This window comes from Tachysurus vachellii, chromosome 24 (genome assembly GCF_030014155.1).
Source record: "Tachysurus vachellii isolate PV-2020 chromosome 24, HZAU_Pvac_v1, whole genome shotgun sequence".
NCBI classification, from domain to species: domain Eukaryota; kingdom Metazoa; phylum Chordata; class Actinopteri; order Siluriformes; family Bagridae; genus Tachysurus; species Tachysurus vachellii.
In genome coordinates this window covers 13930583-13946314 of record NC_083483.1, presented here as the reverse complement: position 1 = coordinate 13946314, position 15732 = coordinate 13930583, and the positions used below count along the sequence as shown (strand labels likewise).

General features: G+C 41.2%; 2 protein-coding genes across 3 annotated transcripts in view; both read left to right on the top strand.

Moving 5' to 3' along the window:
* Positions 1-4571, top strand: part of meis1a (Meis homeobox 1 a) — a 31122-nt gene extending 26551 nt beyond the window's left edge. For both annotated transcript variants that reach the window (XM_060860380.1, XM_060860379.1), the window contains exons 12-13: positions 548-630; positions 2417-4571. In XM_060860380.1, the coding sequence (XP_060716363.1) occupies positions 548-591 (44 nt within the window). In that variant the 3' untranslated portion in view covers positions 592-630; positions 2417-4571. The remainder of the gene's footprint in view (positions 1-547; positions 631-2416) is intronic.
* Positions 4572-10478: 5907 nt separating this feature from the next.
* Positions 10479-15271, top strand: etaa1a (ETAA1 activator of ATR kinase a). Its single transcript, XM_060860961.1, has 6 exons — positions 10479-10783; positions 11804-11938; positions 12218-12291; positions 12382-12491; positions 12652-14117; positions 14618-15271. Exons 1-6 carry the CDS (start codon positions 10630-10632, stop codon positions 14737-14739), a joined length of 2061 nt encoding a protein of 686 aa, XP_060716944.1. The 5' UTR covers positions 10479-10629; the 3' UTR covers positions 14740-15271.
* Positions 15272-15732: the final 461 nt, after the last annotated feature.

Genomic DNA, 15732 nt, shown 5'->3' with positions numbered 1-15732 from the left:
ATTCCTGTGTAATACCTGGATCATTTCTTTAATTTCAGGCTTCTGTATAGATTTCCCTTTACCCTTAAATTATTTTTCCCTTCAGCTGAAACAAAGCTGCTCATTTTTGTTCCTTTTCTTTAAAAGGCAACACACAAGGCCAACATCGAGTCATAGATTAAGCAGGAGCTTCACTGTTCTCAATTAGGCTGTAATTCACCTCACCACCAAGAGAGGGCTCTGTATATTACAAACTGCTCCTTTAACATGTAATACCACAATTATTTGAAGTGTACTAGAATGAAAGACTCAACATTGAATAATTCTCTCTCTCTCTCTCTCTCTCTCTCTCTCTCTCTCTCTCTCACACACACACACACACACTCTCTCTCTCTCTCTCTCTCTCTCTCACACACACACACACACACACACTCTCTCTCTCTCTCTCTCTTTCTCTCTCGCACACTCTCTCTCACACTCTCTCTCTCTCTCTTTCTCTCTCACACTCTCTCTCTCTCTCTCTCTCTCTCTCTCTCTCTCTCTCTCTCTCTCTCTCTCTCTCTCACAGGTTCATTGGGAATGGGGATGGACAGTCAGTGGCACTACATGTAACCAATGTCTAATGCATCTTAACACCTACCGAGGTGTCAGGTGAGTCCAGTCGAGACGGTGTGTGTATGTGTGTGTGTGTGTGTGTGTGTGTGTGTGTGTGTGTGAGTGAGAGAGAGAGAGAGAGAGTATGTGTGTGTGAGAGAGAGAGAGAGAGAGAGAGAGAGAGTGTGTGTGTGTGAGAGAGAGAGAGAGAGAGAGAGAGTGTGTGTGTGTGAGAGAGAGAGAGAGAGAGAGAGAGTGTGTGTGTGAGAGAGAGAGTGTGTGTGAGAGAGAGAGAGAGAGAGAGAGAGAGTGTGTGTGTATGTGAGAGAGAGAGAGAGAGAGAGAGAGAGAGAGAGAGAGAGAGAGATCTTGTTAGTTCCTCTGCAGGAGTGCAGCTTTTCTCTCCCTCTCCGTGATTCATTGTACTCAAACAAATACATCTGTCATATCCCATAATGCCCCACAACACCCATACAGTTGACCTCCACCCCTTCTGCATGCAAGCCACAGAGCTGAGAGTTTACCCTTCTTAATCTCTCCTTCTTTACTCTCTTTTTCTTTCTTTTGTTAAATCCACTTATTATTTGCTCAGCTGTTTTTTTCCATTCTCTGACCCAAGCAGGCTGAACGGTTGCGTCTCGCTCTGACGTCACAGTGTGATATTGTTAATGCTCCTGTAGTTACAACAGCATTCATTGGGAGTAAAATTTATTAGGTGATGACAGTCAGGTTTTGCCGCCGAAGAACAAGAGCTTAGTTTCTCACTCTCCATTTTCCAGCAACATTTACTGTGACATTATTGAGAAATCCAGCATAGAATAGAGGAGAAGTCTGAAAATGCGATGCACTTATATGACGTTATATAGTTATATCGACTCGGCTAGGTAGCGATCAGTGAGATGATGAGCGCCGTGGTGTTGATAATGGGATTATGATAATTGGAAGCTGGTGTTTTCATGCAGTGTGGACTGATAAAGAGGTGAGAGAACCAGGCAGACTAAAGGACTGCATCACTCGCTTTATGTAGAAATATAATATAATAGAAACTGAGATGAACCGCATCACTATCACACACACACAGGTGGTCGAATGTCATTCTGGTACGTGAGAAAGTCCTTCAGAGTGAATATTTCATATTATTTCCGATTTTGTTTTTAAGGTGGATTTTCCTTTAACTCAATATCCTCTTTAAATAAATATAGTTCAACTTCCCTTTTAAAAAAGGGTTCCAAGTAGAAGCTCCTTGAGGTAGAAAGAAAACTAGCTCAATGTTAACGCCAGACTCCTGCTGCCCTCTTACACAACAATATATCAACTTTAAAGGGTGTCCTGTCTTCGTTCTGAAGCCTGCAACTTCCCCAGGTTACAAGCAGCACCATTATAAGACATGGAGGAACCCTTAATCCTTCGAAGCACCCAAGGGTGACACAAAAAGCACAGGACTAGCTTAACTCTACAAATAAAAGTAAAAAAAAAAAAAAGTGCAGTCTGTTAGTACTTTAACTAAAATGATTCTACATTGCTACAAACAGCACAAGGTGATTAAAACATCTTACACGTCCTGTAATCTTCGTCACGTACATGTGAAATCCTCCACGGTTGTTTTTATTGTCACGCCGCTCATTAGGAAAGTCCCGTAGCTGAAAATGTAGCGGTTTGGCTCTTAAAAACAGCCGAAGAGACACGATCCAGTTTCGAAAAAACCTCATCTGGTTCCTTAAAACAGCACTGGCTTCAGTACTGAGAAACAATTTATACACTGTAAAAGCTGATGTTTCTGTAGTCACTGTTGTTTTCTGCCTCTGAGACTGAAATTTTCCTCACTATTATTTTCTGCTTACAGCACCAAAGATGGCGAATCGTCAACGCTACAAATCCCAGAAGCCTGATAAATTACCTCTCCGTGGCTTAAGGAATGCAAGTGCCTCGCTGCCACCATAGAGACTGCTGCAGCAGGCCGTTACAGCCGTCTCGTTCAAAATGGCCGCCCCAGCTGGAGTCTGCTGAGGACGGGGACATCAATCATAATGGGTCAAAAAATAAATAAATAAAATAAAACCATAAAAATGCTCCTCTACTACTCCGAGCCTTACCTGCTGTAGGCCTGGAGACAAAGACTGAACTGCCTTAAAGGATAAAGTCTCTGGAGTTAAACCTCAAAGCTATTTTTTATCCAGGTGTTTAAATGGTTTTATTGTGTTGCTTTGTCAAATTCTAGGATTTAGATTTAAGGCCCAAAAATGACCTCCTGTAATTGGCTAAGAGGAAGTAGTTTAATAGCATTAGCAAAAAACGTATAAGTTATAAGTATCACATTTTGTGAATTATTAATGTATTCACCAAATATTTTACTCTGAATGGTTATTTATATAGAAGGTCTAAAGCAGAGATTCAATAGCAGCCTTGTATCGGGAGTTACAAGAGGATATCCTTAGTTACGGCATCAGCTTCCTTAGTTACAACATCAGCTTCCTTAGTTACAGCAACAACTTCCTTAGTCACAGCATCAGCTTCCTTAGTTACAGCATCAGCTTCCTTAGTTATAGCGACAACTTCCTTAGTCATAGCATCAACTTCCTTAGTCATAGCATCAACTTCCTGATTACAGCGACAACTTCTCTGATTACAGCAACAACATCCTTAGTCACAGCATCAACTTCCTTAGTCACAGCAACAACTTCCTTAGTTACAGCAACAACATCCTTAGTCACAGCAACAACTTCCTTAGTCACAGCAACAACTTCCTTAGTCACAGCAACAACTTCCTTAGTCACAGCAACAACTTCCCTAGTTACAGCATCAACTTCCCTGATTACAGCAACAACTTCCCTGATTACAGCAACAACTTCCTTAGTTACAGCAACAACTTCCTTAGTTACAGCAACAACTTCCTTAGTCACAGCAACAACTTCCCTAGTTACAGCATCAACTTCCTTGATTACAGCAACAACTTCCTTAGTCACAGCAACAACTTCTCTGATTACAGCAATAACTTCCTCAGTCACAGCATCAACTTCCTTAATTTCAACATTAACTTCATTGTAACTTGACCAGCTTCTATAGTTGCCTAAAAGGCAGCTGATGCTCACTGGATGAACGTGCTGATTTCTAAAGGCTCGTTCTCCAGTGTTGTTGATCTGTTTGCTGCACGTGTTGAGAATAGCATGTTTACGTGTCTCTGTATAAACCGTAGCTTTGCTCCAGCTTACATTTAGTAATTCGGTACTTGGGCCCCTCGGATGGCTTTGTGCAGGTGAAGTGGGAACTGTGAGAGAGGATAAACTGGCTGATGTACAGAAACGCGCCACTATCAAGAGATGAGCTAACATCTTGTGTGAAACTCACAGACGTAATAACACAATCGGTCCAAAAAAAAAAGCAGTATGTGGCCTGATTTTAGCGACACATCCCACTGAAACGTATCGGAGGTCACGTTTGTGCTTTCTCAAATCCACCCCAAACCACGCTGAATAAAATCTGCATTTTGAGGTTTAACAGTGACCTTCTCACCAGCAGCAGGAGGACCTGCACACATTTTAAGGATCTACGCGGAAGTGAACACAAAAAAAAAACACGGCAAGGCCTGGAGAAGGACACCGCAACAAAAATAAAAAATAAAACAAAGTAAACGAAAATAAAATGCTTGTATTGATGATAAGGTTTGATTTTAGATGACATAGGCACTAAGCTTGCAAAATTTTAAGGTTGATTGTATAATTTTGTAGTGCTGCACACACCAAATGCAATGATGTTTACCTTTACAATTACGCCGCAGATGCACAGATGTTTTTTAAAAAAAAAAAATATGAATGTTTATTGCGTTTCTGCTGCTTTGCATATCTCTCAAACGAGTGACGGTGCTCAAAGAAAACCCGGTAAAAAAACCATGATTGTAAATGTTCTGGTTGGCGTCGGTACACCATGTTCTGTATTTTCCGCACTATGTGTGTTTGTGTGTGAGTGCGTGTGCTGTTTTCATAAAACTTTTTACCTCAATACCTGATGCTTGTTTTTTGTTTGTTTGTTTTTGTTTTGTTTTGTTTTTCCTGAGGTTTGAGCAATAAGCTGAAGGCTCTCTGGAGCTGAACGTGTGCGCCACCTGTAGGACGTCTGAGATGTGAATGTTGACGTTACTGTTACTTTTATTTTGGTTCTTTTTAATCATATAGTAGAAACTTTTTAATCCACTTGATAAACGTGAGAAAAAGGGTCTTATTTCAGACATAAACAAAAATATACATATGTCTATAAATCGTACTGTGAATTTACTTCTATTTCCATTTTCATTGTAAGAAAAAATCTTTGATAAAAATACATGGTGTGAAATGTGAAAAAAGGTGAAATGTGCTTACATTTATACATCTAACAACATCTATAGTGCGTAAGAAAGCAAACACACACCGTATAACTCTCTCTTTCTCTCTTTCCCTCTGTTGGTCTGTCTGTCTGTTTTTCGCTTTCTCTCTCTGTCAGTCTCTCTGTCTCTCTCTCTCGCTCTGTCAGTCTGTCTGTCTCTCTGTCTCTTTCTCTCTTTCCCTCTGTTGTTCTGTCTGTCTTTCGCTCTCTCTCTCTCTGTCTCTCTTTCTCTCTCTCTCTGTCGGTCTGTCAGTCTGTCTTTCGCTCTCTCTCTCTCTCTCTCTCTCTCTCTCTCTCCCTGTCTATCTGACTGTCTCTCTCTCTCTTTCTCTCTTTCCCTCTGTTGTTCTGTCTGTCTCTCTCTTGCTTTCTCTATCTGTCTATCTGTTTCTCTCTCTCTCTTTCTCTCTCTCTCTCTCTGTCGGTCTGTCTGTCTGTCTCTCTCTCGCTTTCTCTATCCTCTGTCTGTCTATCTGTTTCTCTCTCTCTCTCTCTCTCTCTCTCTCTCTCTCCCCCTTTCTCTCTCTCTGTCAGTCTGTCTGTCTCTCTCTCGCTTTCTCTATCCTCTGTCTGTCTATCTGTTTCTCTCTCTCTCTTTCTCTCTCTCTCTCTCTGTCAGTCTGTCTGTCTCCCTCTCGCATTCTCTATCCTCTGTCTGTCTATCTGTTTCTCTCTCTCTCTCTCTCTCTCTCTCTCTCTCTACTGGAACCTGAAACCTGACACTGGAGACTCCTTATATAAATGTTGCTTTACAGAAAGCATCACCACATCAAATGTCAAGTTTTTTTCTTTGTTAATTCACATTTTTCAAAAGTCTGTTTGTTATTAAACAAGTCCCTGTAGAAATCACTGTGTTACCAGAAACAGTAACCAACCGGAATGAAATTGTCCTTGTAGCCGGAACCACTTCAGGAGCCGCTGTTATGGACAATTAATCAACACCTTCTGATCAATCAAAATGTGTACAGTTATGGCTTTGTGTAACAATTAACAGGTCAATGATTTATAAATCCGGTGGCCGTCACACTTACAGGAAGAGAAAGGGATTAGATATCGGCCTGGATCAGGTTCAGACTGTGTGTGTGTGTGTGTGTGTGTGTGTGTAGACGTAGAGGCTCTCAGGTTGCCCCATGAAAGCATGTATAAGGGCAGGAAGCCGCCCTGATTTGAAGAACTAATTAGAATCATTTAAGCAGGAAACAAAAACATGTCAAAGCCAATGCTGCAGCTCAGGAGAACTCGGCGGTCTGTATGGAAATGTAGCCGTGTGACGAAACCCAGACAGGAGCGCCTTCAGGTTAATACAGCTTAGAAAGTTTATTTACTTCTCTAGATATAACCTTAGCTACCGTAATTGTCCTGTATTTAATCCTAATGATGATTAATGATATGGTAATTTAATAGCAATGTCCTGGCATCAGAGTCGAGGTCATTCCTATCAATTATTAAAAGGACGGACTGGACAAAATGATCCGATGGTAGACGATCAGGCAAGATGTGATATTTGGAAGAGAGAGAGAGAGAGAGAGAGAGAGAGAGAGAGAGAGAGTAGTCTAAAAACATACTCGAATCATCATCATCATCATCAAGCCAGAATTAGGAATGATGTGGGAGATTTACAAATAAACAAACAACCAAATCATTTGACACATTTGATATAATTGAAACTCTTTTCCATTTGAAATCCTCACGATGTCTTGACGAAGCCCAGATTTTCATTTCCAACTCATAACTATTTGTTGGTCGTAGTTCCAGAATAGTTTCTTTCATAACGAACAAGTGAATAAGAAGATGAGGCTTTAACATGGTAAAGGTGTTAAAGGTGTTAAAGGGGCAGTCAGTGATTTATTAGACAGAACATAATGTGTGTAGTTTCTCCTCGTGTTCAGGCAGCCGTTATGAAATATCTGCTCAGAGCTGAAACTTCTGTCTCTCTAGTTGCCAGGTTTGAAAAAAAGACAAAAAAAAAACCCAAAACAAAACAAAATCCAGCCAATCAGGAGCATGAGGCGTCTCTATACTTCTGTCAGTGGTTCATCTTAAAATCAAGCATCGTAACTTTAATTTTTTGTTCTAGAATTTTTCAAAAATTTATAATTATACATCATTTATTGTATATTTATTAATACATAACAAAATATTTTGTTACATATTCATCACTGAAGTGAACTGAAATTTGACTGGGATATGATTAAGTGCAAAAGTTTGTGCACTCCTATGACAAAATGAAGAAGACAAGAAGAAGAATAGAAGAAAAGCCATTTATTACAACGGGACATTTAGAGTTTGAGATGAATCGGTTAATAAAATGACCCTCGTGTCACGTGATTGTATGAAGACTACATTATAGCGTGACCAGTGTGGGAAAGTGGATTAAACATGTCAGGCTCTGAAAGTTTCATCGTGTGATCATGTGTGTAAAAGAATGAGATGTGTATTATTATAAATTATATAGTGATTTTTTTTTTTTTTTTTGAAAAAAAAAGAGCGAGAGCGAGAGAGAGCGAGAGCGAGAGAGAGCGAGAGAGAGCGAGAGCGAGAGAGAGAGAGAGCGAGAGAACATTCCCTAAAACACGTGTTTCACTAAAGGAAAGAAATGTGTTTTCATTTCTGGATTTTTCCTCATCAGGTCTGGAGACTGTAGGGACAAAAAATTATTTCCCTGTAGATTTTAGGACTCATTTTATTCGTTAAATCTTATAAGTTGATTTATTTCTAAAAAACCTCATAAAATCGACTTAAATTCAACTTTTTCCCACATTCAAAAAAGCACATGGGGTGAAAACTTTTGCACTCAACTGGATGGAGTATGGGATGTGTTTCTTGCCACAGTTTTCTGGCTTCGTTACAGCAGATTTAAGCTAAACTTTGCCTAAAAAAGCTACAAAAGTTGTAGGATTTATGAATCCTGACGGCGTCTTTGTGCTTTTTTTTACACACGCAGACTCACGGCTCCTCTAATCAGAGAGCGATGACATCATCATCAGAAAAAGCTGAAGTTTGTCTATTCAGGAAATCTCAGTCTCCAATAATCCACTGGTGCAGAGAAGACTCATCTATCAACTAAAGTACTTTAGTGTGTGTGTGTGTGTGTGTGTGTGTGCATGTGTGTGTGTGTGTGTGTGTGTGTGTGTCTTAGGGGACACATTAAGCACAGACACACACATAAAGAACATTCAAAGGCTGAGGCAGCCATATAGCAATAAAAAAAAGGAAAAAAGACAGAGAGATATGGTCGTGTCCACGCGGTCATTAAAGCACAGAGCAGATTTACAGGCCGTGGATCAGTGCGTAGACTAACTTATTCACAGCGAGCCATCAGCACAGAGTGAAACAGCGGGAGCTCTTATGATATACTGCACACACTTCACAGTACAACTTTACAGTACGACCTTTCAGTTACAGGCAAATACTGTGCTTCAGGTTGGCACGCCATTAAAGATTTAACTAACCTTTAAACTAGCCGTGTAAGTCTGTCTGTCTCACTGTTGGTCTATCTGTCTGTTTCTTTATCTATCTATCTATCTATCTATCTATCTATCTATCTATCTATCTATCTATCTATCTATCTATCTATCTATCTGTCTGTCTGTCTGTCTGTCTGTCTGTCTGTCTATCTATCTATCTATCTATCTATCTATCTGTCTGTCTGTCTGTCTGTCTGTCTGTCTGTCTGTCTGTCTGCCTGTTTCACTATCTATCTATCTATCTATCTATCTATCTATCTATCTATCTATCTATCTATCTATCTATCTATCTGTCTGTCTGTCTGTCTGTCTATCTATCTATCTATCTATCTATCTATCTATCTGTCTGTCTGTCTGTCTGTCTGTCTGTCTGTCTGTCTGTCTGCCTGTTTCTCTATCTATCTATCTATCTATCTATCTATCTATCTATCTATCTATCTGTCTGTCTGTCTGTCTGTCTGTCTGTCTGTCTGTCTGTCTGTCTGTCTGTCTGTCTGAGATCAGCTTTACACCCTGCAGAATGAAACTTCAAAGCACACAGTGGATTCAATACTTCTGAAGTTGCTATGCTATACACACACACACACACACACACACACACACACACACACACACACACACACAGAGCTAATTCTGGGTCCTCTTACACACGTGATGACGCCCATTTACTTGTCCCATGATATACGAGCGCCACTGGCAGGGCCGCTGGGGTTATTTGGGAACATCCAAAGGTGAAAGTGCAGTAACACAAGAGTGCACACAAATCTGTTTATTGGGCTAAAGTTATTTAACGTAACAACCAACGTCTCGTTAAAAAGGAGAGGTTAATAGCGTCATCTTCTTAATAATAACATTAATAATAACAACACTTGGAAAAATGACAAGCTATAAATAACCAAGGATCTTTTAAAATTGTTCAGAATTTAGTTCAGAAACGCGTCTTTTTCACCAACACATTGCTGTTTCTTTTTCTGGTTTTCTTTTATTTAAAGTAAATACAGCTCTCTTGCTATTTTTTAAATATATTTGCCCATTTTTGGACATATGTATATCACTGTTTGTGAAAAAATAAATAAAATATTTAGTTTGTATTTAGTGTTTATAAGTATTTAGTTTTTTAAATGATTGTATAAGGTAAATTATTCATTTTTGACCTTTCTGTGCATGATATATTGCACATGCAATCACAAATACAAGCTACAAACGTTACTTAATTCCTGTCTAAATTCTGCTTTCTGCTTTACTTTGTCAGCAATATATGACAAAAAGTTTGTGCACCCCTTACCATCACACCTAATATGTGCTTGTTTAGTATCTCGTTCCATATTTATTCCCCATTTTATGTTGTTATAATGAATGACCTCCGCTCTTCTGGAAAGGTTTTCAGTGACTAGATTGAGAGCATTAGACACTGAGATCGGACACTGATGTCATATTAATTCATCTTAAAGGTGTTCGGGGTTGAGTCAGAGTCCAACCTTCACGCCATGTCTTAATGGAGCTCGGGGGCTTTGTGTTATTCACAGGAGCTTTATCATGCTGGAACAGTGTTTGAGACCCTTTGACTCCGGCGACGGGAAACGATGAAGTCACAGCACACAATGATCGTCTACACAGTTGTTGAGCTTCCAACATTATGGACACAGTAAAAGCTCAACATACAGGTGTGATGCTCAGGTGTCATATAGCGTAGTTACACGTATGTCTATCTTTTATATTAACAATAAAAAATAAAGTTAAGTCTTTCCTAAACAGAAATAGTGAACAGAACTGAACTGAAATATTAAATAGAAATATTATGGATCCTTAACATTGTGTTGTTTTGACTGGAGGACAATTAAAATAAGTTTTATGATTTAAAAAAAACCTTTAAAAATATCGACTACGTTCTAGGCTTAAAAAAGGCTAAAAAATGCACTTGTGCACTTTTGCGTTTAGGCTAAAAAATGCACTTGTGATCTTGTAGTGATAAACAGAGTTGTAAAAACAAATAAAATAATACTAATCATAAAAAAAAACGTTTTAATTGCGCATTTAGTGCGCATTTGGAGCGCATCTGGTATCCTCTCGAAGAGACACGCGCGCTGGCTGATGGGAAAGAAAACAACCCTAAACAGGCGGTTAGCTTTGAACAAACAAACCACGTGGTCGTGAAAAAAACCTGCTGAATTTATACAAGCTGTTGTTTTGGTGTTTTGGTGTAAAATGCGCGCTGAAAACGTCGACAAACAGCATGAACGACGGGAGGAAGAACTGCAGCAGCAGCTCGGTGCGTGAAGGTTGTGAGATTGTGACAATAACACAGAGCAAGTTAAAAGTAAACAGACTGAAAAGGAGCCCGAGAACAAACCAGAAATCACACAATACTGACATCAGTGTGGGAAAAGGTGAGTTATTAACGTGTGTGATAACATTACAGCTCATTAATAATGGTGTTATTGCCTTTATTTATAATAGGTGAAAGTTTAAAAACTACTAACAGAGTAAAGTATTTATTTAGTTAAAGTTTATATTTTGTGATATTTAAGTATTTATTTAGTTAAAGTTTATATTTTGTGATATTTAACCATTAATATTACACTGACTTCCAGGTAAACAATAGGTCTGTATCTGTATTAAACTGGAAATGGGCGTGGTTTAAACCGGAAGTCGGGTTGTACGTATTTAAATTAAAGGTGGGGTCTCCGATATTTGTGGAATGCTTCTGAAAACTGCGTTAGGCCACCAAACAAAACAACGATCAAAACAAACGTGTAGCCAATGAGCAGAAAGGGGCGTGTCTTGTCAATATGGGCGGAGAGAGTGTTCAGTGCGCATGTGCGCATATTCACAGATTGGAGTTTCCCGAGTCAATAACTCCTGAGCTAAACACTGTTACTACACAAAACACGGTTGTAGCTGCGTCTCTACATTACTACGATAGAAAAGAGGTGTTATTTGTGTAGTAACAGTGTTTAGCTCAGGAGTTATTGACTCAGGAAACTCCAATCTGTGAATATGTGACCAACTTCCTGCTCCTTCAGTTCTCTCCAGCGCTGGAAAGCTGATCCTATATTAACACGTCCTACTTCTTACCTTATCGTAAGTCTTTCTTCTCTTTCTTTCTTTGTTTTTATCCTCCATGTCAATGTTAAAACCGCTTTCTGCTAATGTCACACATGCGCACTGAACACACTCTCCGCCCATATTGACAAGACACGCCCCTTTCTGCTCATAGGCCACACGTTTGTTTTGATTTTTGTTTAGCTTGTCGTCCCGACTCAGTTTTCTGAAGCATTTCTCTAATATCGGAGCCCCTACCTTTAACCGTGCCGACGTGTGTGTGACGTCATTTCAACATGGCGGAAATTAAATGCAATGAATGAAATCTAAAGTAAAGACTTCGGGCTGTTCGTCTTTTCCGTCAGATTTCAAAACACCGACCCGTGTACCGAAGCTGGGGTTCAGGAGCGTCAGGGCTGAGGAGTCCCCGAACAACGATTCTGAGCTTCAACATGAAATCATCTGGGATCCGACATCGCCCGCGACTCCCGTCAGGAACGGCAAGTGGGCTCTGATCCTGTGTGCTGTATTGTTCCTAGAGCAGCGGCATCCGATCTTATCCACAAAGGGCCGGTGAGGGTGCAGGTTTTCATCCCAACCGAGCAGAAGCCACACCTGATTCCACCTGTTTAATCAGTTCTTGGCTTTTAGTAGACACTGGTGTGGCTTCTGCTCGGTTGGAATGACAACCTGCACCCACACCGGCCCTTTGCGGATGAGATCGGACGCCACTGTCCTAGAGGAATGCATTTGTGATCATGCGATCGTTTCTGTTTTAGGGCGGGGCCGAAGGAGACCCGCCGCTTTCAAATCGGTGGAGGTATCCGACATTGTCAACAGGATTGCACCAAAGGTGACTAGGAAGTACACAGCAACTCTGTTCCTCGCTTTTTTGTCGAGGTGTACGTCAGTGTCCGTGTCCTGGTTTTGTATTTTATTTTAGAACAAGAGGTCGGAGGACGCGGAGTCGACTTTGCTGCAGTGGATTGGAGACACGGCTGTTCCGTGCACTCCGGAAATCCGAGAGCCCAGGACCAAGCCCAAACCAGCAAGGTCTGATCCTAAAACACTTTGTCTTTAGTATGTGGACTAAATTGGTTTGGTAACGGAAAATAACCACAGGTGTATGTTTGAGACAGATTTTGTTAACATTAAAAATAGACTTTGTCTAAATGAAAGGCTGCAGTTAAATAAAAGTCTTGTTCCTGCGCAGACAAAATCTCGTGGACGACCTGCTGAAGTTAGCGAAGCAGTTTGATTTCAACATGATCCAACAGGAGGAAGCGCATCTCAAACCGGACGCTCAGAGCTCTGCTGAAGGCATGTGCGAAGATCAGGATCTGTTTTTCGATGAGGACGTCCCACCAGCTTTACCTCAGACTCGCTCTGAAGCTTCAAAGCCATTCCTGCGTTTGGAGGACACCAAAATGAATGCCAGCGATCCTCCAGTTGATCCAGATCTTGTACAGGAACTGGACGACGACCTGGATTTGCTCTTCGAGGGTTCGACGCAGCAGCTAAGTGGTGGTTTGAGCCAGGGTTCCAGCACTCGCTCTCAGGACGTGGTTACATTCAGTCCACAGCTTGGCGTGAAATCTGACTCGGTAAAGAACGTGTGTGGTGTCACTCGAGTGGGCGGAGCTTCGGAATCAAGCGCCGCTAGTGTGCGTGTGGCCTCACCAACAGCCAGCACGATCAAGCAGGTGGGAGGGGCTGATGACTTTGATGATGACTGGAACAGTGACTATTTTCTGGATGACTCACTGGTGATGGAGATGACCCAAAACCCAGAGCTGTTCTCCGCACCTCAGTGCAGCTCCACACAGAAACAAACAAACAGAAACAACATTTACCGCCAGAACAGTGACACAGAAGCAAAGTATAGAGAATCGCAAAGGTTCAACCAGAGACTCAACAGTGCAAGAGGAAATGAGAATGTTGGCCAAAGTGGATTTAATTTAAGAAGCAATCTAAAAAGACAGGTTTATCTTTCCAGCAAAGATCCTGGATCCCATAGTGTATCTAAAACTATCTCTCAACCCAAGAACCCAGTGAAAAACCAACAACAAGTAGCAACCGCTAGTGCTAATACCACATGGAGCTCTTTGTCAGTTTCCAGATCGGATTCACCTAGATCTGTTCCCTCAGCCACTATAGAGACTGCTCGCACTTTCAGGGTCAGTAAGGTCAATAAGGAGACGGAAAACCACCCAACCGTGGAGAATAACGTCCTCTGTGATTTCGCAGCCGAGGATTTGGACTCCATTTTTGCGTCAGATGACATCTGGGACGACGGTGCGGACGATCTGTTCTGCGAAGCATGCGATAAGGTGGAAGAATCCATGGCTGAACCAGAGCCGGAAGCATCTGTATCAAAACAGAGCAGTCGCACACAGAGTACTCTAAACACCACGAGTAAACGAGAGAGCGGGTTTATAACGCTTCATAACGCTTCAGCACCAGATGATGATGTCAGCATGATGATGTCGCCTGAGAGAATATACAGGCTTAGTCACGTTAAAAGCACTACAGGATCAGGAATCGCTACCTATAACAGGGCCAGACAAGTCAGCGAGAGCACCACGGTAACCGCCAGCCAATCTTATCAAAGAATACAAGATGTCTACCAGTTCAGAAAGCCTTATAACACCTTTAAAGCTGCACCGGCTGTTTCCGAAGGTAAGAGAGGTCCGACACACCTTTTCTAATGCGCCGCCATAATTATTGGCAAAATAATTATGTTGAATTTAATGATTATATACATCAATAAATAATTAATTAGTATATTTTATAAATGTGTTGATTATTTCTATGATTGAGAAGTTTATGTTTCACATATTTTAATGAAAGGTTAAAACAATATAACTTTATAAATATAACAAAAATATTCTTCATGCCTTGTGATAAAGATGGCAGATTTTCTCAAACGAATCTCAGAGTCTTAACTCAGAGTTAATATTACTCTGGGTAAATCAGTAACAACGAAACAGAAAAATCAGCTCAATCGATCAAAAAACAAAATTATCTTTGGATCGTCCTTCATTAAAATTGGTGTCCATTCCCAGCGGATTCTGCTGCTTGTGTTCACTATTAACATCCCAATGCATTTATTTACTAAACATTTTCAGTAATTAAGGATAAAGTGTAACAGGATTACATAAAGGTTTCTGTCTCTACAGATGTGAATAAAGCGGTGGTGACGAGATGCAGTGACGCTGAGATCGAGAGGAAGAAGCAGCAGGCCATGGAGAGGCGGAGACTCAGAATGCTGGCCAATCAGAATCTTCGAGCTCCAGTATGACATCATGTAGCCACTGTCGATGGTGGCAGGTCCAAACTGTGCAACACGCTGAGCACTAATTTGCCCTGTGAGGGGATGAAAGTGTGGAGTGAATCTTCTCACGGTCAGTCGGTCTGAAGAGAATCTCTAACAGCTGAGTCTCAGCAGGGGCTTGTCAGCTGAACGCGCTCTGCTCCAGACCTTAGAAATTCACACTGTAGCTACAGGAAATCAGGAGACAGTAATTTGGCAGCACAGCTGGCACTTTTGCACAGTAGTTCGTCTGTGCTCAGTGTTTGTATGTAGTGAACGTCTTTGGGTTTTGTTCCTGATGAAACTGGTTCTAAAGACTTTCTATTTGTTTGTCTTGTAGAAATGTTATTTTTGTTGTACACACGAAAGAGATCCCAGCCTCCAAAGTCACTCATAGTGAAGTGGGTAATATTTTAATACTGCTTTATTTCTTTTAAATTTATCAATAAAACCAATTTCCCAAGTCCATCATTTATTAACCACCTAAACTGCAGTGTGTTGAAATGAGATGATTTTCACATTCACTGAGATTAACACAGAGGCCACGCCTCCTTCACTGAGAATGACACACAGAGGCCACGCCTCCTTCACTGAGAATGACACACAGAGGCCACACCTCTTTCACTGAGACTGACACACAGGCCACACCTCTTTCACTGAGAATGACAGACACAGAGGCCACACCTCTTTCACTGAGACTGACACACACAGTGGCCACGCCTCCTTCACTAAGACTGACACACACAGTGGCCACGCCTCTTTCACTGAGACTGACACAGAGGCCACACCTCCTTCACTGAGACTGACAGAGGCCACACCTCCTTCACTGAGACTGACACACAGAGGCAACACCGCCTTTACAGGGACTGACACCCAGAGGCCACGCCTCCTTCACTGAGACTGACACACACAGAGGCCACGCCTCCTTCACTGAGACTGACACACACAGAGGCCACGCCTCCTTCACTGAGACTGACACAC

Bases quoted from the DNA above. Each gene is read 5' to 3' on its own strand.
- etaa1a (XM_060860961.1), top strand. From the start codon at position 10,630: ATGAACGACGGGAGGAAGAACTGCAGCAGCAGCTCGGTGCGTGAAGGT. The intron at 10,784-11,803 runs GTGAGTTATTAA...CTTTTCCGTCAG, and splicing joins TGACATCAGTGTGGGAAAAG to ATTTCAAAACACCGACCCGT. The intron at 14,118-14,617 runs GTAAGAGAGGTC...CTGTCTCTACAG, and splicing joins TGCACCGGCTGTTTCCGAAG to ATGTGAATAAAGCGGTGGTG.